Source organism: Sus scrofa, chromosome 2, assembly GCF_000003025.6.
Source record: "Sus scrofa isolate TJ Tabasco breed Duroc chromosome 2, Sscrofa11.1, whole genome shotgun sequence".
NCBI classification, from domain to species: domain Eukaryota; kingdom Metazoa; phylum Chordata; class Mammalia; order Artiodactyla; family Suidae; genus Sus; species Sus scrofa.
In genome coordinates this window covers 10,195,036-10,222,351 of record NC_010444.4, presented here as the reverse complement: position 1 = coordinate 10,222,351, position 27,316 = coordinate 10,195,036, and the positions used below count along the sequence as shown (strand labels likewise).

General features: G+C 53.9%; 2 protein-coding genes and 1 long non-coding RNA gene across 10 annotated transcripts in view; 1 reads left to right on the top strand and 2 right to left on the bottom strand.

Moving 5' to 3' along the window:
- Positions 1–16,342, bottom strand: part of VWCE (von Willebrand factor C and EGF domains) — a 34,484-nt gene extending 18,142 nt beyond the window's left edge. For 5 of the 8 annotated variants that reach the window (XM_021082935.1, XM_021082937.1, XM_021082940.1 and 2 more), the window contains exons 1-11: positions 15,964–16,315; positions 13,157–13,251; positions 12,958–13,047; positions 12,496–12,624; positions 9,867–9,983; positions 6,761–6,877; positions 5,740–5,868; positions 4,485–4,604; positions 3,061–3,503; positions 2,885–2,978; positions 1,148–1,230 (exon numbers count right to left, since the gene is read on the bottom strand). In XM_021082935.1, coding sequence (XP_020938594.1) covers positions 1,148–1,230; positions 2,885–2,978; positions 3,061–3,503; positions 4,485–4,604; positions 5,740–5,868; positions 6,761–6,877; positions 9,867–9,983; positions 12,496–12,624; positions 12,958–13,047; positions 13,157–13,251; positions 15,964–16,073 — 1,527 coding nt within the window. In that variant the 5' untranslated portion in view covers positions 16,074–16,315. Of the gene's footprint in view, positions 1–1,147; positions 1,231–2,884; positions 2,979–3,060; positions 3,504–4,484; positions 4,605–5,739; positions 5,869–6,760; positions 6,878–9,866; positions 9,984–12,495; positions 12,625–12,957; positions 13,048–13,156; positions 13,252–15,963 lie in introns of all 8 variants that reach the window. The other 3 variants (XM_003122650.6, XM_013994246.2, XM_021082939.1) reach the window with 3 other exon arrangements.
- On the top strand, positions 16,583–20,845 carry LOC110259248. The gene is made up of 2 exons (XR_002341473.1): positions 16,583–16,664; positions 19,274–20,845. It is a non-coding gene; the product is annotated as an uncharacterized LOC110259248 (long non-coding RNA).
- DDB1 (damage specific DNA binding protein 1) overlaps positions 20,750–27,316 on the bottom strand; it is a 30,049-nt gene continuing 23,482 nt past the window's right edge. Inside the window, 7 exon segments of the mRNA XM_003122651.6 lie at positions 20,750–21,515; positions 22,074–22,197; positions 23,450–23,552; positions 23,731–23,900; positions 24,179–24,288; positions 24,636–24,736; positions 24,739–24,805. Of these exon segments, the coding sequence (XP_003122699.2) occupies positions 21,432–21,515; positions 22,074–22,197; positions 23,450–23,552; positions 23,731–23,900; positions 24,179–24,288; positions 24,636–24,736; positions 24,739–24,805 (759 nt within the window). The 3' untranslated portion in view covers positions 20,750–21,431.

The window sequence follows — 27,316 nt, the reverse complement described above, 5'->3', positions numbered from 1 at the left end:
ATGCTGAGAAGTAGAGAACAGAAATTACTCCACCACAGACACTTCCTGTGCATCTGAGTTTTGAACCAAATGACTGGGAATTAAATTTAAAACTCGACGTTACACATTTGAGGTTAAGATCCAAAAAAAGCCCCCAGCTTTGGAGCCACCCAGACCTGAGATCCAAGGTCTGCCCCTCCAAGCGGTGTGACTCTGGGCAAAGTGCATGCCCTCTCCGAGGCTCGGTCTCCCTACCTGTGAGATGAGCGGGAAAGGGCAGCTCTGTCTGGCGATTGCTGAGGACTGGGTGAAATGGGATCAAGCATGAAAGTACTTGGCCACTATATGTGTACAGCGCACAGGAAGGGCTTAAGGGGGGGGGGTGCTGCAGGGGGTGCCCCCCAACTCCATCTTACATGCAGCTTCCACTGTCACAGCCAGACCAGGGCTGCCTTTAAAGATGATCAGAGGCAGGGAGGGCTCGTGGACAGAGCCCAGGCTTCGGAAGCAGACAGACCTCCGCTCAAATCCCAGCTCTGCCACCTCCCGGCCTCAGTCTTTCCATCTATAGACTAGGGGCAGGAACGCCCACCCTACAGAGCTGCCTGGAGCCTCAGGTGAGGATGCACCAAGATCCTCACCAAGCCACCTGCCTGGAAGGCACCGGGTGATCATAATCCAGTCCCGGGGACGGTATCTGGCTGCATCTGGCACCTAATAGGAGCTTAATAACTATTCTTGGAGGAGTGTATTTGCCTAAAGCAAAATACCCGTAACAAGCTGAGTCTGGTAATGAACCTTCTCCCTCGCAACGTGGATGCCTTTATTGTGCTGGCAAATATTTTGCCTGGAGAGAAAAACAGCCTCCCTGGTAGGAAGTTTCCAAGGGAGTTTCATCCCCTCCCCTTCGTAGACAGATGAACCCTGTTTGCCTGTTGGCTCTTTTCTGCTCAGCAGAAGCCTCCCTGACTCCGCAGACTACAGGCAGGCTTTCCATCCCCCCCAGTTTTAAATTCAGCAGGTTCCGTCGGACCAAAAATCCACAAACCTGAGAACTCTTCCTCCCTTCCACAAGCTCATCTTTAACATCCGGTCTCCCCCACTTCCTCTAAAACCCCCAAAGGTTAAGAAAACACTCGCAAGGCTTCGGGGATCTCATGATGCTCACCAGGCAGACACAGATGGTACAGTTCTGGTTGGGAGGTGAAAACACGTCCCCTTCGGCCCGGACGACGCCACTGTGAAAACAGCCTTTGAAAGACAAATATGAGTGGAGACATCAGACCTCTTCAAAGGGAAGGAAGATTGAGGTCTCATTACTTTTCCAGGCATGATGGACCTGGAATCGTCTCTCGCTGGCTCAGATGCCCCAGGAACAGCAGATCAAAGTGCTCAGAACTTTGTGGTCCTGGCACCCCTGGAGAACCATAGGAGATACCCATCTACGATGCCCTGGGAGGAGCCCTTTCATGTCTGATAAACCTAGAACGGTGTTAAGAGCATGGCATTTTATTTCCATAAAGCAAGAAAGGCATGTTCCCATCATGGCACAGCGGAAACAAATCCAGCTAGGAACCATGAGGTTGAGGGTTCGATCCCTGGCCTCGCTCAGTGGGTTAAGGATTTGGCATTGCCATGAGCTGTGCTATAGGTCGAAGACACAGCTCAGATCTCACGATGCTGTGGCTGTGGCATAGGCCAGTGGCTACAGCTTCCATTCGACCCGTAGCCTGGGAATTTCCACATGCCACAGGTGAGGCCCTAAAAACCAAAAGAAAAAAGAAAAAAAAAAAAAGAGCAAGAAAGGCAGCCAGATAGCCCTGAGTTCAAAACCTGCCCATTTGGTCATCTGAGTGGCTGTGGATTTGTCACCTAACCTTTCGGGGACTCAGCTGTCCTTACTATAGAACGGAAATACCACCACGTGCCCTGCAGGGGACTCGGACGGATCTACAACCTCAGATGTAATGTACCCAACACTGTACATTCAGAGCTCAGTACACAGTAGGGAAACAGCAAAAAATCACCATGACCATCAAGAAAATGAGGGAGTTCCCTGGCGGCCTAGCAGGTTAAGGATCTGGTGTTATCACCGCTGTGGCTCGGATCATTGTTGTGGCACGGGTTCAGTTCCTAGCCTGGGAACTTCCACATACCACAGGTAAGGCCAAAAAAGGAAAAAAAGAAAAGAAAAGAAAATTAGTAAGTGCATTTTCATTCTAACCCTTAGGAAGACTTTTTCACTACTGCTCAAAGGGCAGCAACCTCAGCATCTTATCACAGGACGCTTCATAGAAATGCAGAAAAGCTCAGGACCCCCTGTCCCCACATCTACTGAATGAGAATCTGCGTTTTAACAAGATTTTCTGCGAGTCAAGTGCACAGTGAGTTTAGAGGAGCTCTGTGGAAAACTTGTTAAGATTTGGGGTCTTTATCCTAACAGATATGGGAAGCAAATGAAAAAGTGCCAGCAGATTTTGGGGAGGGAATCAGAAAGGGGGTAGAACTTATCCATGATTACTCCTTGGGCAGTAGAGGGGGGTGGAGGGGCATTGTGGCAGGGGAGGGGACGGCAGAGTGGGTGTGGAGAAACTTCCTGAATGCACGAAGCTCCGAAAGGATCCCCGGGAGATGAAAAGATCCCCCTGAGACAATAGACCAGTGGTTCTCAAAGTGTGGTCCCCAGACTAGCAGCATCAGTATCCCCCGGAAACTTCTTAGAAATGCATGTTCCCCGGCTCTAGCCCATTCCTACTAAATCAGAAGCTCTGTGGGCAAGGCCCAAGGATCACCCTTCAGGAGATACAAGAAGCTTGGAGAAGAGTCTCTCAGCTCAGGAAGGCTAAGGAAAGGAAGAGGCAGGACCACACCGGAAACCCGCAGCCCTCCCCGGACCAGCTCCCACCTGCGCACGATGGGCAGCATCCCCCATCTCCGGAGGGAAGCGGGTGGGAACAAACAGCTTCACACGTCACCTTTGCACAGGTCACCTCCCCGTCCTAGAAGCAGAAGCAGGAAATCCAGCCACCACAAGGCCCCAGGCACCGGACCAGGGAAACCCCAAGGACCCCTCACACCCACCTCGCATGAGCACTGGGAACAGTCAGGCTCTGTCCAGCGGCTCCCTGACTCATACATGGCTCCAAGGTGCCAACAGGCAGAGGGCCCTGGTGCCAGCTGCGTGGCCTCGGGGCCCCTGGGCAAGGAAGGGGTCACCACCGCCTTCTCTTGGAGTTGTGAGGGGGGTCCGAGGGTCCCCAACAGAGAGGCACTAGGCATGGGGGTGGCCACTGTGGTGGAGAGCAGCTGCGACAGGGCAGAAGGGGAGGCCGTGGGCAGCACGGGGGTGGGAAACGGCAGCCGCGTGGTCCTGACTCCAGGAGGGGGCCCTGGAGCCCCGGAAGGAGGGCTGTGTCCTGGCGAGAGGGCGGGCCGGCCTGCCTCTGGAAGCAGCAGTAGCATCTTAGGGGGATGCTGCAGAGGCTGCAGGATGGCAGATGGAGCCAGCACGGCTTTGGGGAAGGCTGAAACGGAAACACAGAGGGGTCTTGAGGGAGGCAGCAGGTGCAGAAGGCGAGATTCAAGGGGCATAGCCTCAGCTCCATCCCCACAAATCACTGAACATCTCTGGGCCAGTTTCTTCATCAACATGATGGGTTTTTGGTGGGTTTGTTTTTTTTTTTTAATTTGTTTGTTTGTTTTGTCTTTTTAGGGCCAAGCCAGTGGCATATGGAGGTTCCCAGGTTAGAGCTGTAGCCACAGGCCTACACCACAGCTCCCGGCAACGCTGGATCCTTAACCCACTGAGCGAGGCCAGGGATCGAACCCGCAACCTCATGGTTCCTAGTCGGATTCGTTTCCGCTGAGCCACAACGGGAACTCCAGCACGATGGGTCTACCACCACCAGTTCAACCTCAAACCGATGGGGCTACGGTGTCGATCAAGGGAGAAGATTGATGAAAAAGTACCAAAGGAGGAGTTCCTATCGTGGCTCAGCGGGTTAAGGACTCGATCTTGTGTCCCGGAGGATGTGGGCTGGATCCCTGGCCTCGCTCAGTGGGTTAAGGATCCAGTGTCGCTGCAAGCTGCGGTGTAAGTCTCAGAGGTGGCTTGGATCCAGCATTGCTGTGGATTTAACCTCTAGCCTGGGAACCGCCCTGTGCCGCAGGTGCGGCCATAAAAAATAAATAAATAAATAAATGAGGAGTTCCCATCGTGGCACAGAGGAAATGAATCCAACTAGGAACCATGAGGTTGCAGGTTCTATCCCTGGCCTCACTCAGTGGGTCGAGGATCCAGCGTTGCCGTGAGCTGTGGTGTATACATCGCAGATGCAGCTCGGATCTGGCATTGCTGTGGCTCCCGAGTAGGCCGGCGGCTACATCTCCGATTGGTCCCCTAGTCTGGGAACCTCCATATGCCTCGGATGCGGGCCTAAAAGGACAAGAGACAAAAAAATAAAAAATAAAAAAATTAAATAAATAAGTGAACAACTTAAAAGTACCAAATGAGCAGGCCAAATTTACAGGTTGGTGATGCTGGAAGTCCAGCGGCTTCAGAGGCTGCAAAATCAGATTCTTCTCCCTTCCCTTCCTGGCCTGCCGCAAAAGAGCCTCGGGTTTTCCTGAGCCAAGCAAACTTTCTCTAAGCCCTTGGGGATCTGTCCTGGGAATGACCCTTCCCTCCTGCTGTGTCCCAACAAGTCCAGAGTGTGTCCCCTGCTCCCCCATCCAGATGTGGCTTCCCAGAAGATGCTGAGGCTCAGGGGGAGGAAGGGTCCAGGGGCCTCTTGGGTCCCATGGCAGACAGACCTCCCCCATCCGACACCAACACAGGGACAGTGAATATTTCCCCACAGCTGGACACCGATGGCCCCACAGTCTGAAAGACAGGGAGAGTCCAAAAAAAAAAAAAAAAAAACCAAGAGAGGAGAGAACAAGGTGGATTGTGGGGCAAGGGTGAGACAGAGGAGGAAGGGAGAGAATCACAAATGGAGTGAGATGGGAGAAAACAGGCCAGGCTGGGTGGGGGAAACGGGGTGGTCCAGCTCAGACCATCACAGGGGATCACGAGATGGAAAACTGGCCTTGGACTAGAAAGAAGGCCATCGGCGTTGACATGACAGTATACGGACGGACGTGTACAGGCGCGCTGTTAAAGCAGGGCAGAAAGCTGACAGCACCCTGCCCAAAACATCTGTCCCTGGGAGCCCAGGTTACTGAGACTCCTATGTCACATGCCCGTTTATCATTGCTTTTTGTTTTTTAAGGCCACATCCAGGCATATGGAAGTTCCCTGGCTAAAGGTCAAAGTGGAGCTGCCGCTGCCAGATCCCAGCAATGTCTGCAACCTACACCCTGCAGCTCACGGCAACGCCAGATCCTTAATCCACTGAGTGAGGCCAGGGATCCGACCCGCATCCTCATGGATGCTAGTTGGGTTCCTTACCGCTGAGCCACATGGGTAACTCTCCCTCTATCACTGTTTTTGCTGTTTTTTTTAACTTCCCGTTTACGATCTGGAGGGAAACAGAAGGACTGGGGAATAGTGAGAGGAAAAAGAAGAATGGATAAAGGAGACTGAGAGGACGAAAGGGGCGGGTGTTAGGATAACAAACAAGATGAACTGAAAAAAGCGTTGAGGGGGCAAGAGAGACAGCCCTGCTCCGGGTGGGTGGGGCCTAGGGCTGGGGGCGGGGCCTGGAGTGGGTGGGGCCCAGCGCCGGGTGGGGGTGGTGGCGGGGGATGCTGGACGCTCACCTTCACAGGACACTCGATCAGCTCGGAGCCTGAAGCCAGGTCGGCAGGTGCACAGGAAGCTGCCCACGGTGTTATGGCAAGAATGGTGACAGACTCGCCTCTCCAGCGGCCTCCGACACTCGTTTACATCTGCAGGAGAGCCTCACTACCAACGGCTGCCCTGTCGGAGTTCTTCTTCCTCCATTCCGTAGCCCAGAAGGCTGGGGGAGTCTCCCTGCCACGTTCCTATGGGGTCCATCCCTGCCCCGGGGTGCCGACGGGACTCAGACGTCTGGCGGTGGGGCTAAATCTAGGGCTAGTCCCATTGGAAGGTTCATCCATCCCATAGGCATTTCATGGATGCACGCATGACCCATGCCCCATGCCCCAGCACTGCAGCAATGATTAAGTGCTGGCTGGTGGGGATGGGCCCCCCCTGGGAATCTCATCTCCAAGCCTTCCACCATCCTGCCATCGGCGTTGGGTGGTGTGGGCCCTTCTGAAAAAGAGTCTCAAAAATCCCTGCACTGCTTAGGGCAGGCTTCAGGACAAACACCCAACTCTGCTAGAACAAGGTCTTTTTTCAGGCCCATGGGACCCCACCTTCAACCCATGAGCCAAGCTCCAGCCAAACATGCCAATCCCTTTCTGGAAATTTCTGCTAATGGGCTGAGAAAACAGGGGTCTCCTTCTAAACCAGAGGAACCAAGACATAACGTGCTTTATTTACCAAGGGGAGCAAAGGCAGCCAAGAAAATGGGTGAGCAGAGAGGAATCCTTGGGGTGTATCTGGGAGAGGGTGGAAGAGAAACATAACAGGATGAAAGTGGCATGTGGCCAGGAAAAGTCCAAGACAAGGTCTTCCATTAGGAGCCACGCCAACCCCGGGGAAAGGCAGGCTCTGAGCAAAGGCTCAAGGCGCTGGCAGGCTCCAGGGAACCAGGAGGTCTGGACTGTTGACCTGTCCTTGCCCCTGGGCTCACCCTATCCATCTTCCTGATTGGCAGCCTAAGTGTGAAGACAACAGGGTCCCAGGCCTTACCTACACAGGAGTGCCGGTTGCCATGGAGATGGAAGCCAGTCCTACAGGAACACCTGTAGCTGCCAATGCTGTTTTTACATCTCTGCTGGCAGGGGGTCCCAAGGCATTCATCAGTGTCTGGAAGGGAACAGGACACGGCTGGAGCTCATTTCCTCATGGAGTTTTGGAAATATGTGGTCCTCTCAACCTCTCTTAATTACCATCTCCTACCCAACTCCTAACCCTTCTCCGTCTCACCACCTGCATTCAGTCTATCAACTCCAAAGTCCTCCCTGGATCAGCCCGCTTCTCTCCATCCTCACTGCTATACCCCAGCCCAGGGTACCTTTGTCTGAAGGATAACAACAGCCTTGTGTGTCTCTCTGCCTCTCCCTGCACTCCTCCCAAGCCACTCTCTCCCCAGCCTCCAGGAGGTTCTGACCAAAAGACACCTTTGATCAAGCCACTCTCTGCTTAAAACCCCTACAAGCACCAATGCTGCACCGTAGCGCAGGAGCCCTGAGCTGCCTTTCTCACCCCCTCCCCGCCCCTCTCCTTCGCTCTGGCCGAAATTCTTGCCAGCTGACAAATGCACCACACTCTTGTGGTCCTCTCCCTTTGCTGGGGTTCTCCTTCCGCCTGGAAGGCCTTCCTGTCTTGTCTGGCTGGAAAACTCCTATTCATACATCAAAACTCCGCTTTTATACCACCCCCTCTGTCAAAGCTTCTCCAAGCCATTGTTTGAAACTGGAAATAATCTACATGTTCATTTAGAAGAAAGAGTTAGTAAACTATGGGATCTTTGCACTGCAGAGTACCAGGCATCAGGTGGAAAGAATAAAGAATAAAAGAATAAAGCAAGTCTTTTGACCCTGCTGTGGCAAGATCTTTAAGACAGATTATTGAGGGAAAAGAAGCAAGCAGAGGAATGACTGGTTCACATCGCAGCTCTAATGTGATCTTGAGCAAGTTAATTTCTTTAAGCCTCAGTATTCCTATCAGGAAAGTGGAAATAAGCAGTATCGATTTCATAGGACAATTTTGAGGATGAACTGCGAAAACGCATATTGGAGTTCCCATTGCAGCTCAGCCATAATGAACCTAACTAGTGTCCATGAGGACGTGGGTTCGATCCCTGGCCTTGCTCAGTGGGTCGAGGATCCGGCCTTGCTGTGACCTGTGGTGTAGGTTGCAGATGCAGCTCGGATCTGGTATTGCTGTGGCTGTAGTGTAGGCCGGCAGCTGTGGCTCTGATTCAGCCCCTAGCCTGGGAACTTCCATATGCCATACCCGAAACCCCAAAAAGACAAAAAAGAAAAGAAAATGCAAATTACATGTTCAGCATGGTACCTGGAGCACAGCAGTTCGACAACTGTTAGCCACCCACCTCTTATCATCCTGTCTCTGTGAATGCATAAGAATGTATGCACATGTACTGGGCAGAGGCAGGCAGGGGCCTCATCAGATTATTAACCAAGTGCTGTGGATGAATTGCATTGCCTCCAAATTCGTATTTGGAAGCTCTAACCCCCAGTAATGTGATGGTGTTAGGAGGTGGGGCTTTGGGAGGTAATTAGGTTTAGATGAGGTTTGAGGCTGGGGCCCTCACAATGGGATCAGTGCCCTTAGAAGAAAAGCCACCAGAGAGTTTGCTCTCTCTCTGCCCTGTGAGGACACAAAGAGAAGGCAGCCGTCTGCAAGGCAGGAAGAGAGCCTCACCGATAACTGAATGAGCCAGCACCTTGATCTTGGACTCCCAGCCTCGGGAACTGTGAGAATACATTTCTATTGTTTAAGCCGCTCAGTTTTTGACATTTTGTTACAGCAGCCCAAGCAGATACTAAGACCCAGGGTTATTCTCTAGAGAGTGCAGAGGTTGGGAGTGGGAGAGAGGGCCTGAGGGTAGTGCCATGACTTTTTAAACTTCTTAAATAATTTATGTAAACCTGGAGTTCCTGTTGTGGCTTAGTAGGTTAAGAACCTTTAACCCACTCAGTAGGCTAAAGGATCCGGTGTTGCCGTGAGCCGCAGTGTAGGTCACAGACGCAGCTCAGATCTGGGGTTGCCATGGCTGTGGCTGTGGTGTAAGTCAGCAGCTGCAGCTTCGATTCGACGCCTAGCCTGGGAACTTACAGATGCCATAGGTGCAGCCCTAAAAAGAAGAAATAATAATTTATGTACATTTCAATCACATGGAAAATGATACCACAGTATCAAGAGGAGCTTCTGTCTTAGCTGCCTTGTTAAAGACAGAATGTTTTCTTACATAATTTCTGTAAAGAAAAAATCATTTTTAAAGACGTGTAATTAGTTTAAAAGATCTCTCTCGGAGTTCCCGTCGTGGCACAGTGGTTAACGAATCCGACTAGGAACCATGAGGTTGCGGTTCGGTCCCTGCCTTGCTCAGTGGGTTAACGATCCGCCGTTGCCGTGAGCTGTGTGTAGGTTGCAGACGCGCTCGGATCCTGCGTTGCTGTGCCTCTGGCGTAGGCCGGTGGCTACAGCTCCGATTCAACCCTAGCCTGGAACCTCCATATGCCGTGGAGCGGCCCAAGAAATAGCAACAACAACAACAACAACAAAAAGACAAAAGACAAAGACAAAAAAAAAAAAAAAAAAGATCTCTCTCATCTCATTCACTGAGGAGAAGAGTCTTTCCCTTCCCTGGGTTCCCACAGGACGTATCCCTTGTCTCAGCCTCACCTGTTCTTCCCCTCCCCACCAGACGGGGGCGCTGTGTGTGTGTCTTCAGAGCCTGTGAACCAAGTGACTCAGTCACAGCATGTTTCTTTCTCCCATAGCCCCGCTGGACCTGTCACGGCCCTGTCGCCTTGGTCCCCACAGTGGCCTCCTCCCCCTGATTTGCCTGCTCTGCCTGCCCTAGGTCTCTCTCAGCCTCTTACCCCCCCGCCACAACCCCCACGCTTCAATATGGCAGCAGCAGGTTCTCATGAGTCATGGTCCAGAGCCTGGATGCAAGCGGACTCCTCCTCCTACTGATGATGGCGAAGGTGAAATGCAATGATGCCTGCAGAGCCGAGGGCGGGCTGGCAGGGCCACCAGTTCAATGTCAGAGTCTAACAGCAGTGGGGCCGGCGCCATCATCCCCCCTCCCAGAGCCGCTCACCTTGACAGCTATGGCGGTCAGCGGACAGCTGCATGCCTGGCCCACACTCGCACACGAACCCGCCTTCCGTGTTCACACAGTGGCCCTCACAAGAGGCGCTTAAACACTCATCGATATCTGGGGAGAGAGAACACACTCCTGCAGAGCCCACTCTGAACGTGCTTCAGGTGCAGGGAGAAAATCCACCCCAAAGGACTCTGTGCTGACACAGGGCGGGTGGGCTGCCCTCAGCGGGGTGGAACCCCCGTCCCCACCCCAGGGAAAAGGGCACAGGAAAGTCATCGGGCTTTGGGGGGGGGGCCTGGAACGAAGGGGCCAAGGGACAGGCCTCTTTTTAACCCACGCAGAACAGATGATGGAGAAGCTGGCTGAGACAGAACCATTTCCCACAATCCCTCCTGCAGGGCAGCCCCCCAAGGGCAGAGGGAGTGGGCAGAAAGGCTGATTAAAATCCCCTAAATGCTTATTGAGCACTGCCTGTGTGCAGCAGACCTGGAGGGGGACAGTCGAGGACACAAATATGACTAAGACACAGCACTGACTCTTCCGACGGCTGCGGTCTGAGAATGCAGGAGCCACGACACACACCCGGGAGAGGCCGGCGTGTGGCTGGTGATATGTGCTCCACAAGGAACTGCTGGACCACAGCAGGTGCACAGGGGTGGAGAGAGGGACTGCAAGGACCAAGAGGCATCAGGAGGCGTGCCCACCGAGTGGAGAGAGTCTGAGGCGCTTCCGGGAAGCGCAGGGGATGCCGGGAGCCCAGTCTGGCTGGAGCCCAGGTTCCCATGTCATCAGGGGCAGTGGGAGGCCGGGCTGGAAAGGCACAGCTGTTAAGGTGCAGCTGTGGAGGAGCCCAAAAGAGTTGTCGAGGCTTGCCCAGGGTCGGGGTGACTGGATCCAAGTAGTGCTTTAGGGAGGATCAGGCCCGAGGAGGAAGGAGATTGGGAGAACTCCAAGGCACCCCTTCCTAGCTCAGAACCGTGGCGGCTCTGGAGAGCCTATGAATTCAGCTCTGCCCCTCCAGTCCACTCTGCCCGCCTGAGTCTCCCTCCCACCCCCGGCCCCCATAGCCACTGGTCACCTCCATTCTCCTTTCTTGCTCTTCCCACCACAGGGACCTCCGGGATCACACCCATTGCCTCTAAGAAGCCCACCCTGACTCACCCCATCCCACTGGGCCCCTTTGGACGGTGGCCAGTGCCCCCCTGCTCTGCACTTGCTTTGACATTGGTCTCTGGCTTCTCCTTGGTCCAGTTTGCCCCGCAGTGAGAAATGTGTCTGGAAACTAGTTCAACTTCCCAGAAGGGGGTGGTGCCCGGAGCACCAAAACTCCTTCATGGGACCCTTGACCCAATAGTTCTCCTTCTGGGGACAGTCAGAGAGGCCAACAAGAAGCTTCTTTATTGCAGCATTATTTATAGCAGCAAAACATTGCAGACAAGCTAAGGGTGGATAGCACAGAATTAAGTACTTGAAGCAGCCACATCCACAGCCATTAAAAAATGATATTGTAGAAGATCCCGTTGTGGTTCAGTGGTTAACGAACCCGACTAGTATCCATGAGGATGTAGGTTCGATCCCTGGCCTCACTCAGTGGGTTAAGGATCTGGCGTTGCCCTGAGCTGTGGTGTAGGTCGCAGACTCGGCTCGGATCTGGTGTGGCTGTGGCTGTGGTATAGGCCGGCAGCTCCAGCTCCGACTCAAGCCCTAGCCTGGGAACCTCCATATGCTACGAGTGCAGCCTGAAAAAGTAAAAAACAAACCAAAAAATGCTATTGTAAGGACTATTCCCTGCTCACAACGCAAAGTGAGAAAAATAACAAATGAAAACTATAGATAAGGTACAATCCCACTTGACACACATATACCCACAGTCACACACACACACGGACACACACACACACCAGGGGAAAGAGCAGAAAAAAAATATGTTCACTTTAGTAACAAATATCTCTGGGTAGGGACTTCTGGGACACGTTTATTTTCACAATTCTACCCTTCTCTTACTTTCCAAATGTTCCAAAATAAGTTATTCTTTTTCTTCTACATTCAAGGGAAGAAAAATTATTTTTATAAAACCCAAATTCAAGGAAAAAAAAAAAGTTTCAAGCTCTCTGGAAGAACAGGCTAGAAACTGGTCACAACAGCTGCCTCTGGGGACAGGAACAGACTTTGCCTGTCCAAACTTTTAAAAATCATGAACAAACAATACTTGTATGAAATAACGCTTGGATTTCGCTGGCCTCATCCTTCAAATGTCACTTTCCTGAGGGAGCCTTTTGTGATCAAGCCCAACTCCTGGCCCCACAGGGTTGGCTCCCTGGCACCATGCACTCCACCAGTGACAGGCTTATTACGTGGGATTGTCATTGTCCTGATTTTTTTCCCTATCCCACATTCTGAAGCAACACATTCTGAAGCCCTCCAAACCCCAGCCCCAGCTCAGATCCTGGTCCTTAAGAGGTGCTCAGTAAGTATTTAGGAAAGAGCTTGCCTGCCTGCCTCTCACAAAGCTGAGATGCTCAGCTTTGCTTCAGCATCTCTTCGGAGACTCCGCTTCAAGGACAGAGAGGAAACAGCATTTCCAGCCACCCGGCCCGCTCCCCGCTGTTCCCAGGCCTCTCACCAGTACACCTGATGCCAACAGCTGTCTCTGTCATCGAGAAGCCCACGGGGCATACTCGGGCCACCTCCTGACAGCCACCGTGGTTACAGGTAAGGTCACAGCCGTACTCCCCGCAGGGTCCGTGGGCTTCTGCAACAGGTACCACACCCATCAGAATGCAACCCACCAAGGTCCCAGCCGCCCTCCCCTCCCCGGGGGCTCCTCCTAAATTCTGTTGGGGAGGTGGCTCTGGAGGCAAACAGACCTGAGTTTAAATCCATCTCTGCCACTTACTAGCATATAACCCTGCGTGAGTCACTAGCTTCTGTGCCTCAGTGTCCTGATCTACAAAACGGGAATGAGAACGCCCACCTAATAGGGCTGTTTCAAAATGATATGCTAGGGCACAAGTGCCCAGTGCCCGGCACATAACCTCAGTGTAAACAGAGTTCTTCCCGTCAGCCATTGCCCACCCCCAGTTACCTGGGCAGGTGGCCCCTTGCTCTCCATCCTGGCAGGAGCAGACATTGGGAGCGATGCAGATGCCACTCCCGCAGCCAAAGGAGCAGAGGGCTGAGAGGAGAAAGGCAGGTGAGGGAGTGGGGGCTAGGGCCCCCCACCTGGCCCTCAGGCCAGCCCAGGGAATGTGGAGGACATTCAGGGCACAGGGACAAGCACTTACGAAGGGTGCAGTGCCCGCTGCCCATGGAGGGTGCCCAACCAGGGCAGCAGCCACTCCCAAACCCCGAGAGGCAGACGTGGGGGCCCAGCCGGCGTCTGCAAGAGAGGAGAGAGCACCTTCCATGTTCTGAACCAGGGGAGGATTCATCTACAGGGCAGTGAAAGCCTCCAGTCAGTCAGTAAGTCAGTCGACAAACAGCTCTGAAGACTTCTTCCTCTCACGCTCCTGCTCCACGGAGAGGGGCAATGGGAAGTTTCCAAAGAAAAATGACCCAGAGAGTCAGTCCCCCTTGGAGGCAGGACAAAGACAAAGGTGTCAGAGAACAGACACTTGTCTCCTACAGATGCCAGATGCCCGTCACATGGACATAGCAAAGAGGAGCCTCAGGGCTGAGGAGGGAAGACTGCACTGGATGAAGAGCCCCAGGGATGGCTGCCTCAGGGCCTTTGCACTTGCAGTTCCCTCTATCAGGGAGGTTCAGCCTCAGGGCCTTTGCACCTGCAGTGTCCTCTATCAGGGAGGTTCCCCCCCCACCCGGCCCCCGCTTTTACCCAGGTCTCTCTGCTCATGTCACCTTCTCAGAGAGGCCCTAGTTGTCCACCCTTACCTTGGGTTATTCTGCTTCATAACCCTTACTTCCTGGGACATGAAATTACTTATTAACTTGTTGATTTGTTCATTGCCTGGCTCCCTTACCATTCCCTGAGGACAAGGGCTTCATCTTTGGCTCACCTCCACACCACGGGCAGCGCCTGGCACACCGCAGGTGCTCAATAAATGGCTGTTGAGGGAAAGACTGAGAAGGGAAGCCAGCAGAAGAGAGGAAGGGGGTGGCAGCCCCCAGGGGGGCTGGAAAGATGTCATTCCCCAGGCGACATTTTTTGGGGGGAAGGAAGGAGCAAGCCACCCAAAGGAGTGAAGGGGAACCGAGCGTGCCAGAGGCCAGGGGAGGCAGTACAGCCGTGAATAAGCCGCTTTCCCCTCCTTCGAGGGGAGACAAGGAACCAGTTGATAAGAACATAGCATGGGGCGTTTCTATCGTGGCTCAGCAGTAAAGTAACCAACCCGACTAGGATCCATGAGGATGTGGGTTCGATCCCTGACCTTGCTCAGTGGGTTAAGGATCCGGTGTTGCCGTGAGCTGTGGTGTAGGTTGCAGACGCGGCTCAGATCCCTGGTTGCTGTGACTGTGGCGTAGGTCAGCAGCTGCAGCTCTGATTCGACCCCTAGCCTGGGAACTTTCATATGCCGCAGGTGCGGCTCTAAAAAGACAAGAGAAAAAGAACATAGCGTGACAAGTGCCACAGGGGAGGTTTCCTAGGCCGAAGTCGGAGAGAGGGTAGGGGCAGCCGGTGAGAGTGGAGGAATGTTCCAGGCAGAAGGAGACAATGGCTAGAACTGGTTCTGTGATGGGCTGGGCGGAGGAAGATGAAGTCCAGCCTGATTTGAACTGGAGATCCTGGTGCAACAGAACAGGGACAAGAAAACCCTTCCCAACTGTATTCTGTGTTTGGAGGCTGACGGGAATATTCTGCCAGTCAGGCAGTCTGAGAGCACCCACCATGTGTTGGGCACCACAGCAGCCACTGGTGACACGGATGGAGGGACAGATTCAGTCTGTTCTGGGAGAGGATAATCTGTATCAAAAGGGACAAGGATTCTAGCAAGGGACACTCGGGGCACATGGCAAAACAGAAACGTCTGCAGAACACTGTCCCTGGAGCCTCTGAGAGCCTTTTCCCTCTCTGAAGTCATCGCAGAAGAAGAAGGGGCCCTGGAAGGGAGTCGGGGTGTGGCAGTGATGTCTGACCCGCTGCCCTTGCTGCAGCCATTATGGCAGCAGCCTGGGAAGGAGGGGCCGGCAGCTCCTGCTCCTCAGATGGGACTCTCAAAGGGACAGGGATGCCACCAAGTTGGCAGATGGAGAGATGCCCGGGAGGCCGGTGGAGCCTCACCGCTCGGGTGGGCAGGGGCCTAGCGCCCGCCAGAGCGCCCCAAGGAGCCTAGGGAGGGCGGCGTCGCGGAGACAGGTGGCAGGCAGGAAGGCTCTGACACGCCGCGGAGCCGGGCCGATCTCAGCAGGAACTGGCGGTGGCCGCGGAACACACGTGCGAGCTGCGAGCCCGGCGGGGCCGTCCCCCTTGCGCCCCCGAGGCCGTGGCCGCGGGCCAGGCCGCCCGCTGACACCGTGTTCCCTCGCTCGGAGCATCACGCACACACGCGCTCGGCCCGCAGCGGCCCGGCCTCCGCCGGGAGGAGACACGAGGGGAGGGCGGCATCAATTGGGAAAGAGCAAAGGGGCAAACACCCCACCCCCGCCCGCGCGCACACACTGGCGGAAACCGAAACATAACCCTGGGAGACCCCGGCGGTTCCAAGGTCCACGGCGTGCGCAGAGCCTGGACTCAGGCAAAGCCCCCAGCCCCAGAGCGCCGGCGCCACCGGGCAGGCCAGGCACTGCCTAGGCAGCAAAAGGCAGCCAGTCCGGGAACCAGGTGGCATGTCCTGGGGTCCCCGAGCCGGGAGTCCGCGCTCCACCGGACTCAGAGCGGCTCACCCAGCGCCTGGATCTCCGTTCCCCTCGCCAGATCTTAAGTCAGGACAGCCCCCGCCAGGGGCGCAGAACGAGCACCCTCCCAGAGCACTGGCTGGGGCCCCTTTGTCCGGACCCCCTGGGCTGCGCCCGCGCGCGGACGGTACCCCCGGGGGAGCCCCAACCCGCGGCTCCTGGACGCCCCTCCGCGCCTCCCCGCTCCGCGCCGTTAGCACTCCTGCGGAGGGGCAGGGCAGGGGCGCGGGGCGCTTACCTCTCGGCCCCAAAGTGCCCGGGCGTCTTCCTCCCGGTGTAGCCGCGGGCCGGGGTCCCTGGTAGCAGGAGCGCGACGCAGGCGGCCCGGAGGAGCAGTCCGGCCCACATGACGGGCGGCGGCGGGTCCCCCCCGGCTCGGCTGGGCTCCGGCGCCGCGCGCGGGGGAGGGGGCTCCCGGCCCTCGCCCCTCCTCCTGGCGCCCGGGAGCGAACCAGCGAGCCCCGAGCTGGCACGCGGAGCCGAGCAGGGGGCTGGGGACGCTGAGAGGAGGGGCCGGGGGCCGCGCGGGGCCGCGGCCGACGGCTGGGGGTCTCTGGCACCTCAGAAAGAAACGCACAAAAGGCAGCGCCGCCCGCCCGCCAGTGGCCTCCTGGGGAGGCGCGGAGCACCGGGCGGGGGCAAAGATCAGGGACCCCTGGGGGCGGGGTTTCCTCCTCGGCCCACACCCCCTGCCCGGGGTTGGGAAGTCGGCTTCCTGCGAAGGGCTGTGGGCGTCAGACTGAGGCCCGGGGAGGAAAGAGATTCGGGGAACAAGGCTGGCGCTGGAGGCTGCGCGTCCCGGGTATTGCTGGTTTCGGCGGAGCCCGAGATGCCCGTGTGGTGCAAGGAGGTGGGAGGCTGAATCGTCTCGCTGCTGGGCACTTCTAGGCGTGCTCCCAGCAATGCCAGCAGGTCTGCACCCTCACCCTGGGTGCCCAGGTCAGTGGGTCCACTTGCTCCCTGGTCAGAGGGCACTAGCCGGTCTCGAACCTACAGACTCCTCTTTATCCCCTTCTGCAGCTGCCCCAGGCCACAGTCAGAGACCACAGGCAGGGAAGTGGTGAGCAGGTGGTGGATGAAAATCGGGATCACCCACCTGGGAGAAAGCTGAAAAGAGAACCAAATTCTACCCTCCGCTCTGTGCAGGAACCCTCCTTAGCCACCCAGACCCAGTCAGTCGAGCTTCTGCTTAAACACTTCCTGGGATGAAGATCTCACTACCTGTCAAAAGGCAGCCCACGGAGTTCCCATCGTGGCGCAGTGGTTAACGAATCCGACTAGGAACTATGAGGTTGCGGGTTCGGTCCCTGCCCTTGCTCAGTGGGTTAAGGATCCTGCGTTGCCATGAGCTGTGGTGTAGGTCGCAGATGCGGCTCGGATCCCACGTTGCTGTGGCTCTGGCGTAGGCCAGAGGCTACAGCTCCAATTCGACCCCTAGCCTGGGAACCTCCATATGCCGCGGGAGCGGCCCAAAGAAATAGCAAAAAAAAGACAAAAAAATAAATAAATAAAATAAATAAATAAATAAAACAAAAAAAAAACACAAACAAACAAACAAAAAAAAGGCAGCCCAATCCAATTTTTAATAACCCCATTAGGAAGTGTGAGGAAGTGCTTTTCCTTCCCAGCTAAATAACCCAGTTCCCTTGGTTCTACCCCTACAGCAGCCTTCCCACTGACCACCTCAGCCTGTCACCAAGGTCCTTAACACTGGTGGCCACAAATAAACGTGGCGTGCCAGCAGTGGTCTGGACTCTCTCTCGCTTCCTCCCAGACACCATGCTTCTATTAACACAGCCTAATATTACTTGGCTTTTTTGGCAACCCCATGATGCTGTCAGTTCCTAAGCTTACATTTACAGGAAAGGAGAGAGTCTCTGGTGTTTTTTGTTTTCATGTTTTTATGTTGTTACTAACTACAAGCTGCTAGATCGATTTCCTCACCTGAACCCATATGGTTGAGTTTTTGCAGATGTTCGAATTTAGACATGTTATCTCACCTCGTTAGACCCATCTAGGCAACAAACTCTTAGGAAGTAAGTTGTCGAAATATCCTATATCATAAGATGAATGCTACTTCCATATGTATGTCCATGCTGAGTCCGAAGGACCCTCAGAATTTTTTTTTTTTTTTTTTTGTCTTTTTGCTATTTCTTGGGCCGCTCCCTCGGCATATGGAGGTTCCCAGGCGAGGGGTCGGATCAGAGCTGTAGCTGCCAGCCTACGCCAGAGCCACAGCAACGTGGGATCTGAGCCATGTCTGTGACCTACACTACAGCTCACAGCAGCACCAGATCCTTAACCCACTGAGCAAGGGCAGGGACCGAACCCGCAACCTCATGGTTCATAGTCGGATTCGTTAACCACTGCGCCACGACGGGAACTCCAGGACCCTCAGAATCTTAAGGCATCTTTTCCTTTTATCTCAAAGCATTGAAAGGTGCACTTTTTCCCATCTTCCACTCAGGCTGCCTTCCTGTTATTTACAGAGTGCTTCCATGGCCACCTGCAGTGTTCACAGTCAGAAATTTAGCCCTGAATTATTCACTAGGGATAAACAGAAAGTCCTTCTTTTTGACTCGAGCCCGTTAAATCTGTCACACCGCTTGCCTTTATCATCACTGCCTGGACCCACCACTCACATAGGCCCTCCTCCTTCCTGGCCCTGAGAAGCGATCCCGAAATTCTCAATACATTTACACAGAACGAGTTTCCTTCCGCACACCTGCCAGCCTCGTGCCATCTTCTCCTACACTCCAGCACACCTCAGCGACCTCCATCCCGAATTCGACTTTATGTTGCCCTGCCCCCTCCATCTCACCCCTGGAGTCTGACAGGCTTTTCCCCACATTGCTCAGTGGGCAGCTCGAGATGCAACTTTGTGCTTCAGGAGAATCCTCACCCACCCTCAGGAGGAGCTCAAGACATAGAAGACAGTAAATTCCCACCCGGGAACTTTGAAAGACACAACTTTCTAAATCTAGCCCCTAACATTTGTTTCCTTTGACCTTATGGCATTCACCTTGCTCCTCATATCAGTTTGCTTCTTTAGTTTGATGTTTGCTGTTTTCTCTTTTTCCTGTCTTTTGGTTTGGCTCCTCAAAGTTTGGACCCTGAGAGTCACTCACTTCACATCCTTCATCTTCAAGGACTAGTTTGAGGGAGTTCCTGTCGTGGAGCAGCAGAAACGAATCCAACGAGGAACCACGGGGTTGCGGGTTTGACCCCTGGCCTTGCTCAGTGGGTTAAGGATCTGGCGTTGCCGTGAGCTGTGGTGTGGGCCGCAGTCGTAGCTCCAATTTGACCCCTAGCCTGGGAACTTCCATGTGCTACGGGTGTGGCCCTAAAAAGCAAAAAAAAAAAGACTAGTTTGAGCTTACAATTTCTCAGTGTCCTCCTCCGTGGCTTGTGGCTTCTCAGTAACAAAAGGGACCCTCCACCAAGGGCGGAGGATTCAAGTTGTTGTTGGCTATAGAAAGAAGGCCTCTGGCTTGTGACCCTTCCAAATGGTCATGTGATGAGTCAGTGTTTCTATTCTTCTCCCAAAGGTCCATTCGTGCGGAGGCCTGGAGTGAGGCTAGCTCATCAGCGCCTTCATGGAAAGGAGCCATTCCAGCTGGCTGTAGCAGAGCTCCAAAGGCAACCTTTCACCCCGGGAGAGGTGATTAATGGTTTTAAGAGAGGAGGTGGGAGTGTGGCAGCAGAATGGCAGTTTCCAAAGGATTGCTGGGATTCAATCCGGAGTGAATATACCCAAGATCATAGGAAACAAAAAACAGCAAGGACTCCAGTTTCCAGAGTCAAGACTGAAGCCACTGGTAATAACCTTCGCCTTAAGGTAGCAGGTCTCCATGGCTGCAGGTCAGACCACTGAAACACACCAGAATGATCCCAACACATTCTGTCTTTCTGACCTGGGCACCTTCTCGTCAATCCTCAAATCTAGGATTAAATTTTTTAAATAATCACAATCTGGAGACCGTTGCTCACGTCTGCCTCATCGAAGCTGGTCTCTGGCATGGGGGCAGGCCTTTTCAACTCAAACCATGACTTGAAGAATTCAAATCACAGTGTTGAATTTCAAGTTCAAACTGTGGTTTTTGAGAGATGATTACTTCTTCCCTTAAGACCCTTATCCCCACCCTCAGAAACCCCAGGAGAGGAAGGAGAAAAGAACTGTGATGAAACAAGGAATGCCTCCAGGGAAGGAAACTTACTCCAGAAGACCCCCAAAGCAGAGATGCTTCCTTGCTCTTTTCCTTTTAAGCTGGAATCTCTCAAAGCCACAGTTTGAACTTGAAACCACAATTTTCCTGACACTGTATCAAAGGCTGGTCTTAAAGGAGCCAGCAATATGCCTGGGATCAACCCTGCTCCAGTGTTGGGACAGAGCAGCCTTTATTCCCCCTGGATCATTGGAAATGTGGGCCCAGACACTCTGACCCACTGAGCTGGAAGAAGACAGGCTCTGTTCGCTGGACAGGGGGGTGAACCCCAAATGTGCCCTGCTCCTGTATTTTCAAACCTAAGGCATCAAAGGTTTACTCAATTAAACCAAAGGAAATATGATCAGAATCCAAAGGGCATGTGGCAACAGGAAACTGGGAGGTGCACGAGGAGCAGTGCCTGGGGGGTTAGCTGGGGGGGGTTGTTGGCTGAATGCTGCACACACATCTGGCTGTAAAATGACGTCAGGAAAGGCAGCCCAAGCCACCCCCAGGCAAGGCACGTTACTAACAGAGGCAACTGGGAATCAAACAGTGACTACGGAGTCAAGGGCAACCAAAGACCACGCCTCTGAATTTCACAAACCTGACACCCATCATCCTTGGGATACCGCCAAGAGCCATCGCATGGCAAAGGAGGTACAGATGTTACTCCTTGAGAGCAACGTTCCAGCACCAAGGACAAGGGGCTGCTACAGCAGCCGTGAAGGAGGGAATATCGAGCTTGCAGGAAACTGGGCACAGTCTTGGGGATGGTGGAGAGCCAGGCGAGGGAAGAAAAGCAGGAACGAATGGATCTTTCGTCTTAGACTCTACTTTATTTGGTAAAACTCAGAAACTAACCACCAATTCACGTCCCCCCACCTCCTTCCCTCTGAAGAAGGCAGCTCCCCAGAGACAGAAAGGCTGTGGCTTGGTGATCATCCACCATCGCAGGTTTTACACTCGGGAAGCCCACGGCCTGGTGGTCAGGCCTCCAGCCCCAGAGCTCTCAGAGGCAGCAGAAGAAAGCACAGGAAGCTCTCACTTCAAAGACAACGGGCCCCTCCCCTTCCCCCCCTCCCACAACCTCCCCACAGCCCCATCCTAAATAAAAAGATAGTAGAGGACAATGCACGAGTGTGGGAGACACACACACAGAGCTTCCTTTCAGCCAAAGAGCTGCAAGAGTGCCCCCAGAAGGAGGACAGCCGGGGCTACACCAATCAAGGCTTGGTGGCCCCAGGTGATGGCTGGAATCATGTGAGACTGGTAAAAATCCAGGGAGAAAATATTTCACCTTCAGCCCTTTCCCAGGTCTCCAGTGAACTGGTTTTAGTTCTACAAAATCCCCGTTTCCACACAGGTAGGCTGTGGCTTGCGGGCAGCTGGCTCAGGGAAAGGTTTCCCGCGGCCAAGAAGACAATGGCGGGGGAGGAGGAGGAGAGCAGGAGGGCAAAGCCGTCAGAGAGGGTCTGGGAAAGGGGAGCCCTGCCCGGGGCTAATGGATCCGAGTCAACTCCTCCACGACCTTGATCAGGTCATCTGCGGTGGCCTCTCGCTTCATTCCGCTGCCATCGTCGTACTGCAACGAGGAAAGGAGGGTGGGGGCGTGAGGGGGGCCGAGAGGGTGCTCTCCCTCCCCTGGGGAAGGGGACACCCACCACGAGGGAGGCGCCCCCACTCCACCACTGCCATGGCCGGGAGGAAGGACCCATCATCGGAACTCCTTGCGGGTACAGGTCAGCAAGGTCTGCTGACAGCAAAGCTGCCCGGAGGCCGCCACCTGGTGTGTACCTCCTGCTCCCCCAGGGTGGCCCCCAAAGGCACCATTGCCAGTGAGCAATACCCCAAACTCCAGCACTGGAAACTTCTCTTCCCCGCCCCCTTTCTGAGATCCCAGATGTGGCTGAATGTGCCCTCGCTGCTAAAGTTACAGCACTCGATGCCTGGCGGGGGGACCCGCAAGCCTCAGCTACGTCTCCTTGCCCTTGGACTCCACTTTCCCACATGGGCAGGAGAGAACTTAGAAGGGCTGCTGGCACGTGGGAACCAGAGAGGAGAGGCCCGGGAGGTCTCCCGGCGTGCCTGCCCTGCTACCAACTTGTGTATCTGGCCCAGGGCTGAACACAGCACAGCTCACCTGTAGGTTGGCCACAACCTCCTGCATCTTGGGTCGGCTGATATCCAGGAAACTCTCAATCAAGTCTCCATCAATGAAGCCTGTGGCCGGTTCAGTCTTTCGTTCCGTATGAAAGGATCTCCAGGTGGACAGGCGAGTTAAGGAACGTGCCAATCGTTTGGAAAGAATAAACATCCTTACTCTGAGTCATCCCCTCCTCTGCACAAGACCACAATCGAAAGTCATCATCAGGGAAGCTCCCTGGTGGCCCAGCGGGTTAAGGATCCGGCATCATCACTGCTGCAGTGGCTCAGGTCACTGCTGCGGCCAGGGGTTCGATCCCTGGCCTTGTGCATGCCATGGGTGTGGTCGAAAAAATAAAACACAATTTAAAAATTAAAAAAAAATCTTCAGGATGAGAATAGAAAACAATAGTTCCAACAAAAAATCACACTGCTTTTTGGGACACTTTTGGAATTTCAAAGACCTGTAAAATTACTACTTTATCCAATAGTTCTCAACTGGAGTAATCTTCAAAATAACATTTTTAAAAATACAGATTGAAGAAAAAAACTACAGATACAGCTTTTAGTTCAGAGCCTGGACACATATAGATGTTTTTCTCACAAGTCCTCCAGGTGAACTGGATGCTTGCCTGGGAAGAACCACTCTTCTAGGTCTAGCCTTGACTTTCATGGACAAACTGAGGCTCAGTGAGACAAGAAATGTGCCAGAAGTCCTGCTGGTTATCAAAAAAAAAAAAAAAAAAAAAATGAAATCAACCCATCGGCCCACCTCCTCTGTGGCTGAGTTGGGCTGTACTGCCGTGCATCAGAGCCCAACCAGCCTCGCAGACAGGAACCCCTCCTGCCTCCGCTCCCAAGGTCCCCTTAGCTCTCCCATAGTAAACACACTTCCAGTGGTACTTGGATCTTGGGTGTCCTGGGGGGCTGATCCTTGGGCTTCCAGAGCTGGCAGCTTCTTCACTTTCCCCCTCGTTCTTCTGCCAGCCTCTCTAGTAAGGGGCCTCAGACACTGCTGCCCACAACAGGATCTCTGAAAGGATGTCCCTGAGTTGTGATCTAAACTTAGGTTCGACATGCAACTTCAGGAAGGCCAGAGGAAGCCCACGTTTCAGGAGCATGAATGTACGTTTTCAAGAAGAACCAGTCAAGCTGGGTGCTAAGTACATGGGGATTCATTATACTGTTCTCTCCACTATTGTGCATTTGAAATCTTCCCTAAGAAAAACTTTTTAAAAAGGCTGTTGCCCACAGAAACCTCATCTAGACATTTCCTCAAGAGACGGCAGTTTTTCCAGAGGCTGCTTCGGGGAGTGTAGTTCTCCGTCCCGCCAGCGCAGGCTTCCTGGGGCGGGGCGCCCCTGGGAAGGATATAAGGAGTGCTCAATCTTGCCCACGCTTTTGATGACTTTATTGAGTCGATTCTGCATGTCCAACAAGAGGTTGTACCAGCTCTCTGAGAGTGACGTCACCAGGCCTGAAGAAGCAAAGGGAGCAGGAGCTGCAGAGTGCCCCAGAGCCCACAGCGAGCACTGCCCACCAAGGGCGGCCGGGGCAGCAGCCCGATGCCCTGCTCTCGCCTGCCTCTCACCGTGGGGACGGTGATCCCAGGAAGGAGGCCTGTGTGGGAGCTCAGCCCCAGGGCTCCTGCTTACCAATCATGCCGTTGACCGTGCCGAAGAGCACCGAGCCCTGTGTGGGGGTGGAGGTCTCGCCCAGATTCTGCATGACCAGCGAGCCATGGCAAAAGACGTTGACGAATTCACCCAGGTGGAAGAGCCCCACCTCCTGGAGGTGCTGCCGCTCCTCGTCGGTGGTGGCGGCGCTGAAAGGCGGTGCAAGAGAAACTCACCACCCCGACTTCCTGCCCCCTCCCCACCCCCCGACAAGGACAGAGCACGGAGGCCAGGTTCCCTGGTGAGCCCACCACCCACTCCAGAGCGGAGAAGCCGGGCGGCAGAGGCTCATCTCCGCAGCCCGATTCCCTCATGGAAACCCTGGCCTCTGTGAAGAGGAGCACCTGAGCCCGAGACAGAACCACCGTCCTCGAGCTCGGCAGACCCGGGGCCCCAGCCCCCAGCGCTCCCACCGCCAGTCCCTCACCTATCCTTCTGACACACGAACAAGTTAAAGGCATTTTCGGCCCCCAGGAAATTGTCATCATCCAAGATCTCCACAGCACTCATCCAGTTGGGGTTAAAGTCTCGAGCAATCTTACAACAGACAAGGCACAAGAGGAGAGACCCCCAGAAAGTCTGCATGGAAGCCGGTGCTGGCGCCTGGCCGAGAGCCGCCCCACCCTGTGTTCAACCACCGCCTCTCTAGAGAGATCCTGCCCCCTTCTCGGCCAACCCGGCCCATCTGGTTGAAATGCCCAGAAATGGAGCCTAGTCAGAGCTCAAGCAGGGGCGGGGGGGGTCCTCCAAAACTACTTCATAGATGCAGAACCTATGCCCCAGGACGACATTTCCGCCCCCACCAGGCTTGAACATCCCTCACCGGCGGAGAGATACCTGCAGGGGCCGCAGCTTCAGTGGGCGCCCCGCCCCCGCCCCGATACCTCTTCGAAGTTGCCCTCCATGGGCTTGTAGGCCAGCAGCAGCACGGAGCGCATGAGGTCGCCCACCAGGATGAAGTCGCCCTTGGTCTTCAGGTAGAGGCCATGATGTTGTTGTAGTGATTGCACTCGGTGCGGAGCTCCTTCTCCGTCGTCCACTCGTAGAGCCGCACCTGGGACGGGCATCGCGCTTCGCTCAATCCCGGGAGCCCGGGTCCTCTCGGAATGACTGTTTCTCCAAACCCCCCTCCATCCTCCATCTGCAGCCCCATTTACCAAAGGGCAACGCACGTGAAATGCTTTGGGTGGCACTTGGATGACCAGTTTTTATTTCCATATTAGACATTTATGAAAGATGAAGACAGAGTGAACACATGAAACTAATGATACAAAGGTTCCCTTTGGATAAAGAGACGGTCCATCTCCAATTTCCTCATCAGGACACACATGATCACCTCCCAACGAACTGCCTTTCTGAACCCTTCTCGAAACTCACACATCCCCGGCACCTTTGATGGGAACCTGATAAACAAAGAATATAGAATGGGAAAGTCTAACAGAAACTAAAGGGCTCTAAAGGACTGGCATCTGCAGCCTCCCCTCCACCGAGAGGGGGAAAAAAAAATACCCTTTTTTTCCTTCTCCACTGCAGTGTTTCTTCAGTTACAACCACATCTCCAAAAGAATACAGGTGCTTGACAATGAGCAGACAGATGAGCAGATATTTGGCACCGCACAGCCCAGATCCAGGCAGCCCCACCCATGGCCCCTGCACATACGGAAACTCCTGGGCAGAAAACATTAAGCCGTGATTTCTCCAGGTGTGTCCAAAGAACCCTGGCTCCATAGGTGTGCCTCTGAGAGTCACTCGTAATAATTACAACGGCTACCACACTTCCATCGGTGGGGTCAAGGGGGCCTGGGACGCCTCAATTTGGGGTAAGACAGCCTGGCTGGGCCCCCACACTCCAAGAGTGGAGTGAGAAGGGGCTGAGAGCCAGAAACACACCCCACACCTCCCTCCCCACCCTCCCAGCCTCTCCCCGCCTGGAGATAGTCAAGACCAAGGTGAGACACCACCAAAATCCGAGACCATCACTCTCAACCCAAGAGTCCCCGCACTGTCCAATGTGGCAGCCACCAGCCACACATGGCTACCAACACCTGAATTGTGGCTAGCCCAACCCGAGATGTGCTGTAAGGGTAAAATACCCACCACGTTTGGAAGTCTTGGTATGGAAAAAAAGGTAAAATATCTCACTGAATTTTTTTTATACTGATGACACGTTGAAGTAATATTTTGGTTCTAATGAGATAAATAGAACACATTGCTAAAACTGATTTCACCTGCTTTTTACTTGTAAACATTGACTACTAAAGTTTAAAATTCACATGTGGGGAGTTCCTGCTGTGGTACAGCAGAAATGAATCTGACTAGGAACCATGAGGTTGCAGGTTTGATCCTTGGCCTCGCTCAGTGGGTTAGGGATCCGGTGTTGCATGAGCTGTGGTGTAGGTGGAAGACATGGCTTGGATCTGGTATTGCTGCGGCTGTGGTGTAGACCGGCAGCTATAGCTCCGATTAGACCCCTAGCCTGGGAACCTCCATATGCCGTGGGTGCGGCCCTAAAAAGACAAAAGACAGGAAAAAAAAAAAATCACATGTGGCTCCTATATTTCTATTACGTAGCAGGGAAATCTTATAATCCAACTTTACACCCAATGCCTCCCAATGTCCGCATCTGCTCACTGGGCCCTCTGGAATATACGGTCACCAGTCACGGGCAATCTGGACTGGTCCCTTGTCATACTAACTGAAACTTGGATCTTTCATACACATGGCCCTCTCGACTTGGCTCTTTTCTCTCCCACTGTCCCTCTTACCACGGCACTGGAGGGAGGACAGCCTTTCATGTACCCTGCCTGTCTCCTAAGCGTTCCAGTTTTGAAGTTCACTCCACCAGACCACTACCACTGTCACCCATTGCCACCCCACCCCATCACTCTCTCCCAACACAACATTCCTGTAATCCTTTGTGACTTTATTTATTTATTTATTTAATTTTGCTTTCTAGGGCTGTACCTGTGGCATATGGAAGTTCCAGTCTAGGGGTCGAATTTGCATTTAGCTGCCGGCTTACACCACAGCCACATGATCCAAGCCACGTCTTTGACCTACACCATAACTCACAGCAACACCAGATCCTTAACCCACTGAGCGACACCAGGGATCAACCTACATCCTCATGGATACTAGTCAGGTTCATTATTGCTGAGCCACAATGGCAACTCCAATTCTTGGCGACTTTAATATTCAGAGAAGATCTTCCAATACCCTCATCTCTTATCTTTTCTCACCCCCGCTTCCCCACCTATCTGCTCCACTCCCATGGTCACCCCTTAGAGTCTGTCATTAAAAGTAACTCCAGACGCTTATACCCCCCGTTTTGTCATTTCTCAGTGCCCAGAGCGCAACACCATAATTCCTATCTTGCAGAGTCCCACCTCCCTTGCCCCCTTGATCATACTCATCCAATGAACCAGAAACTGGTGAAATTCTTTTTTTTTTTTCTTTTTGCTTTTTGCCATTTCTTGGACCGCTCCTGCGGCATATGGAGGTTCCCAGGCTAGGGGTTGAATCGGAGCTGTAGCCGCCAGCCTACGCCAGAGCCACAGCAATGTGG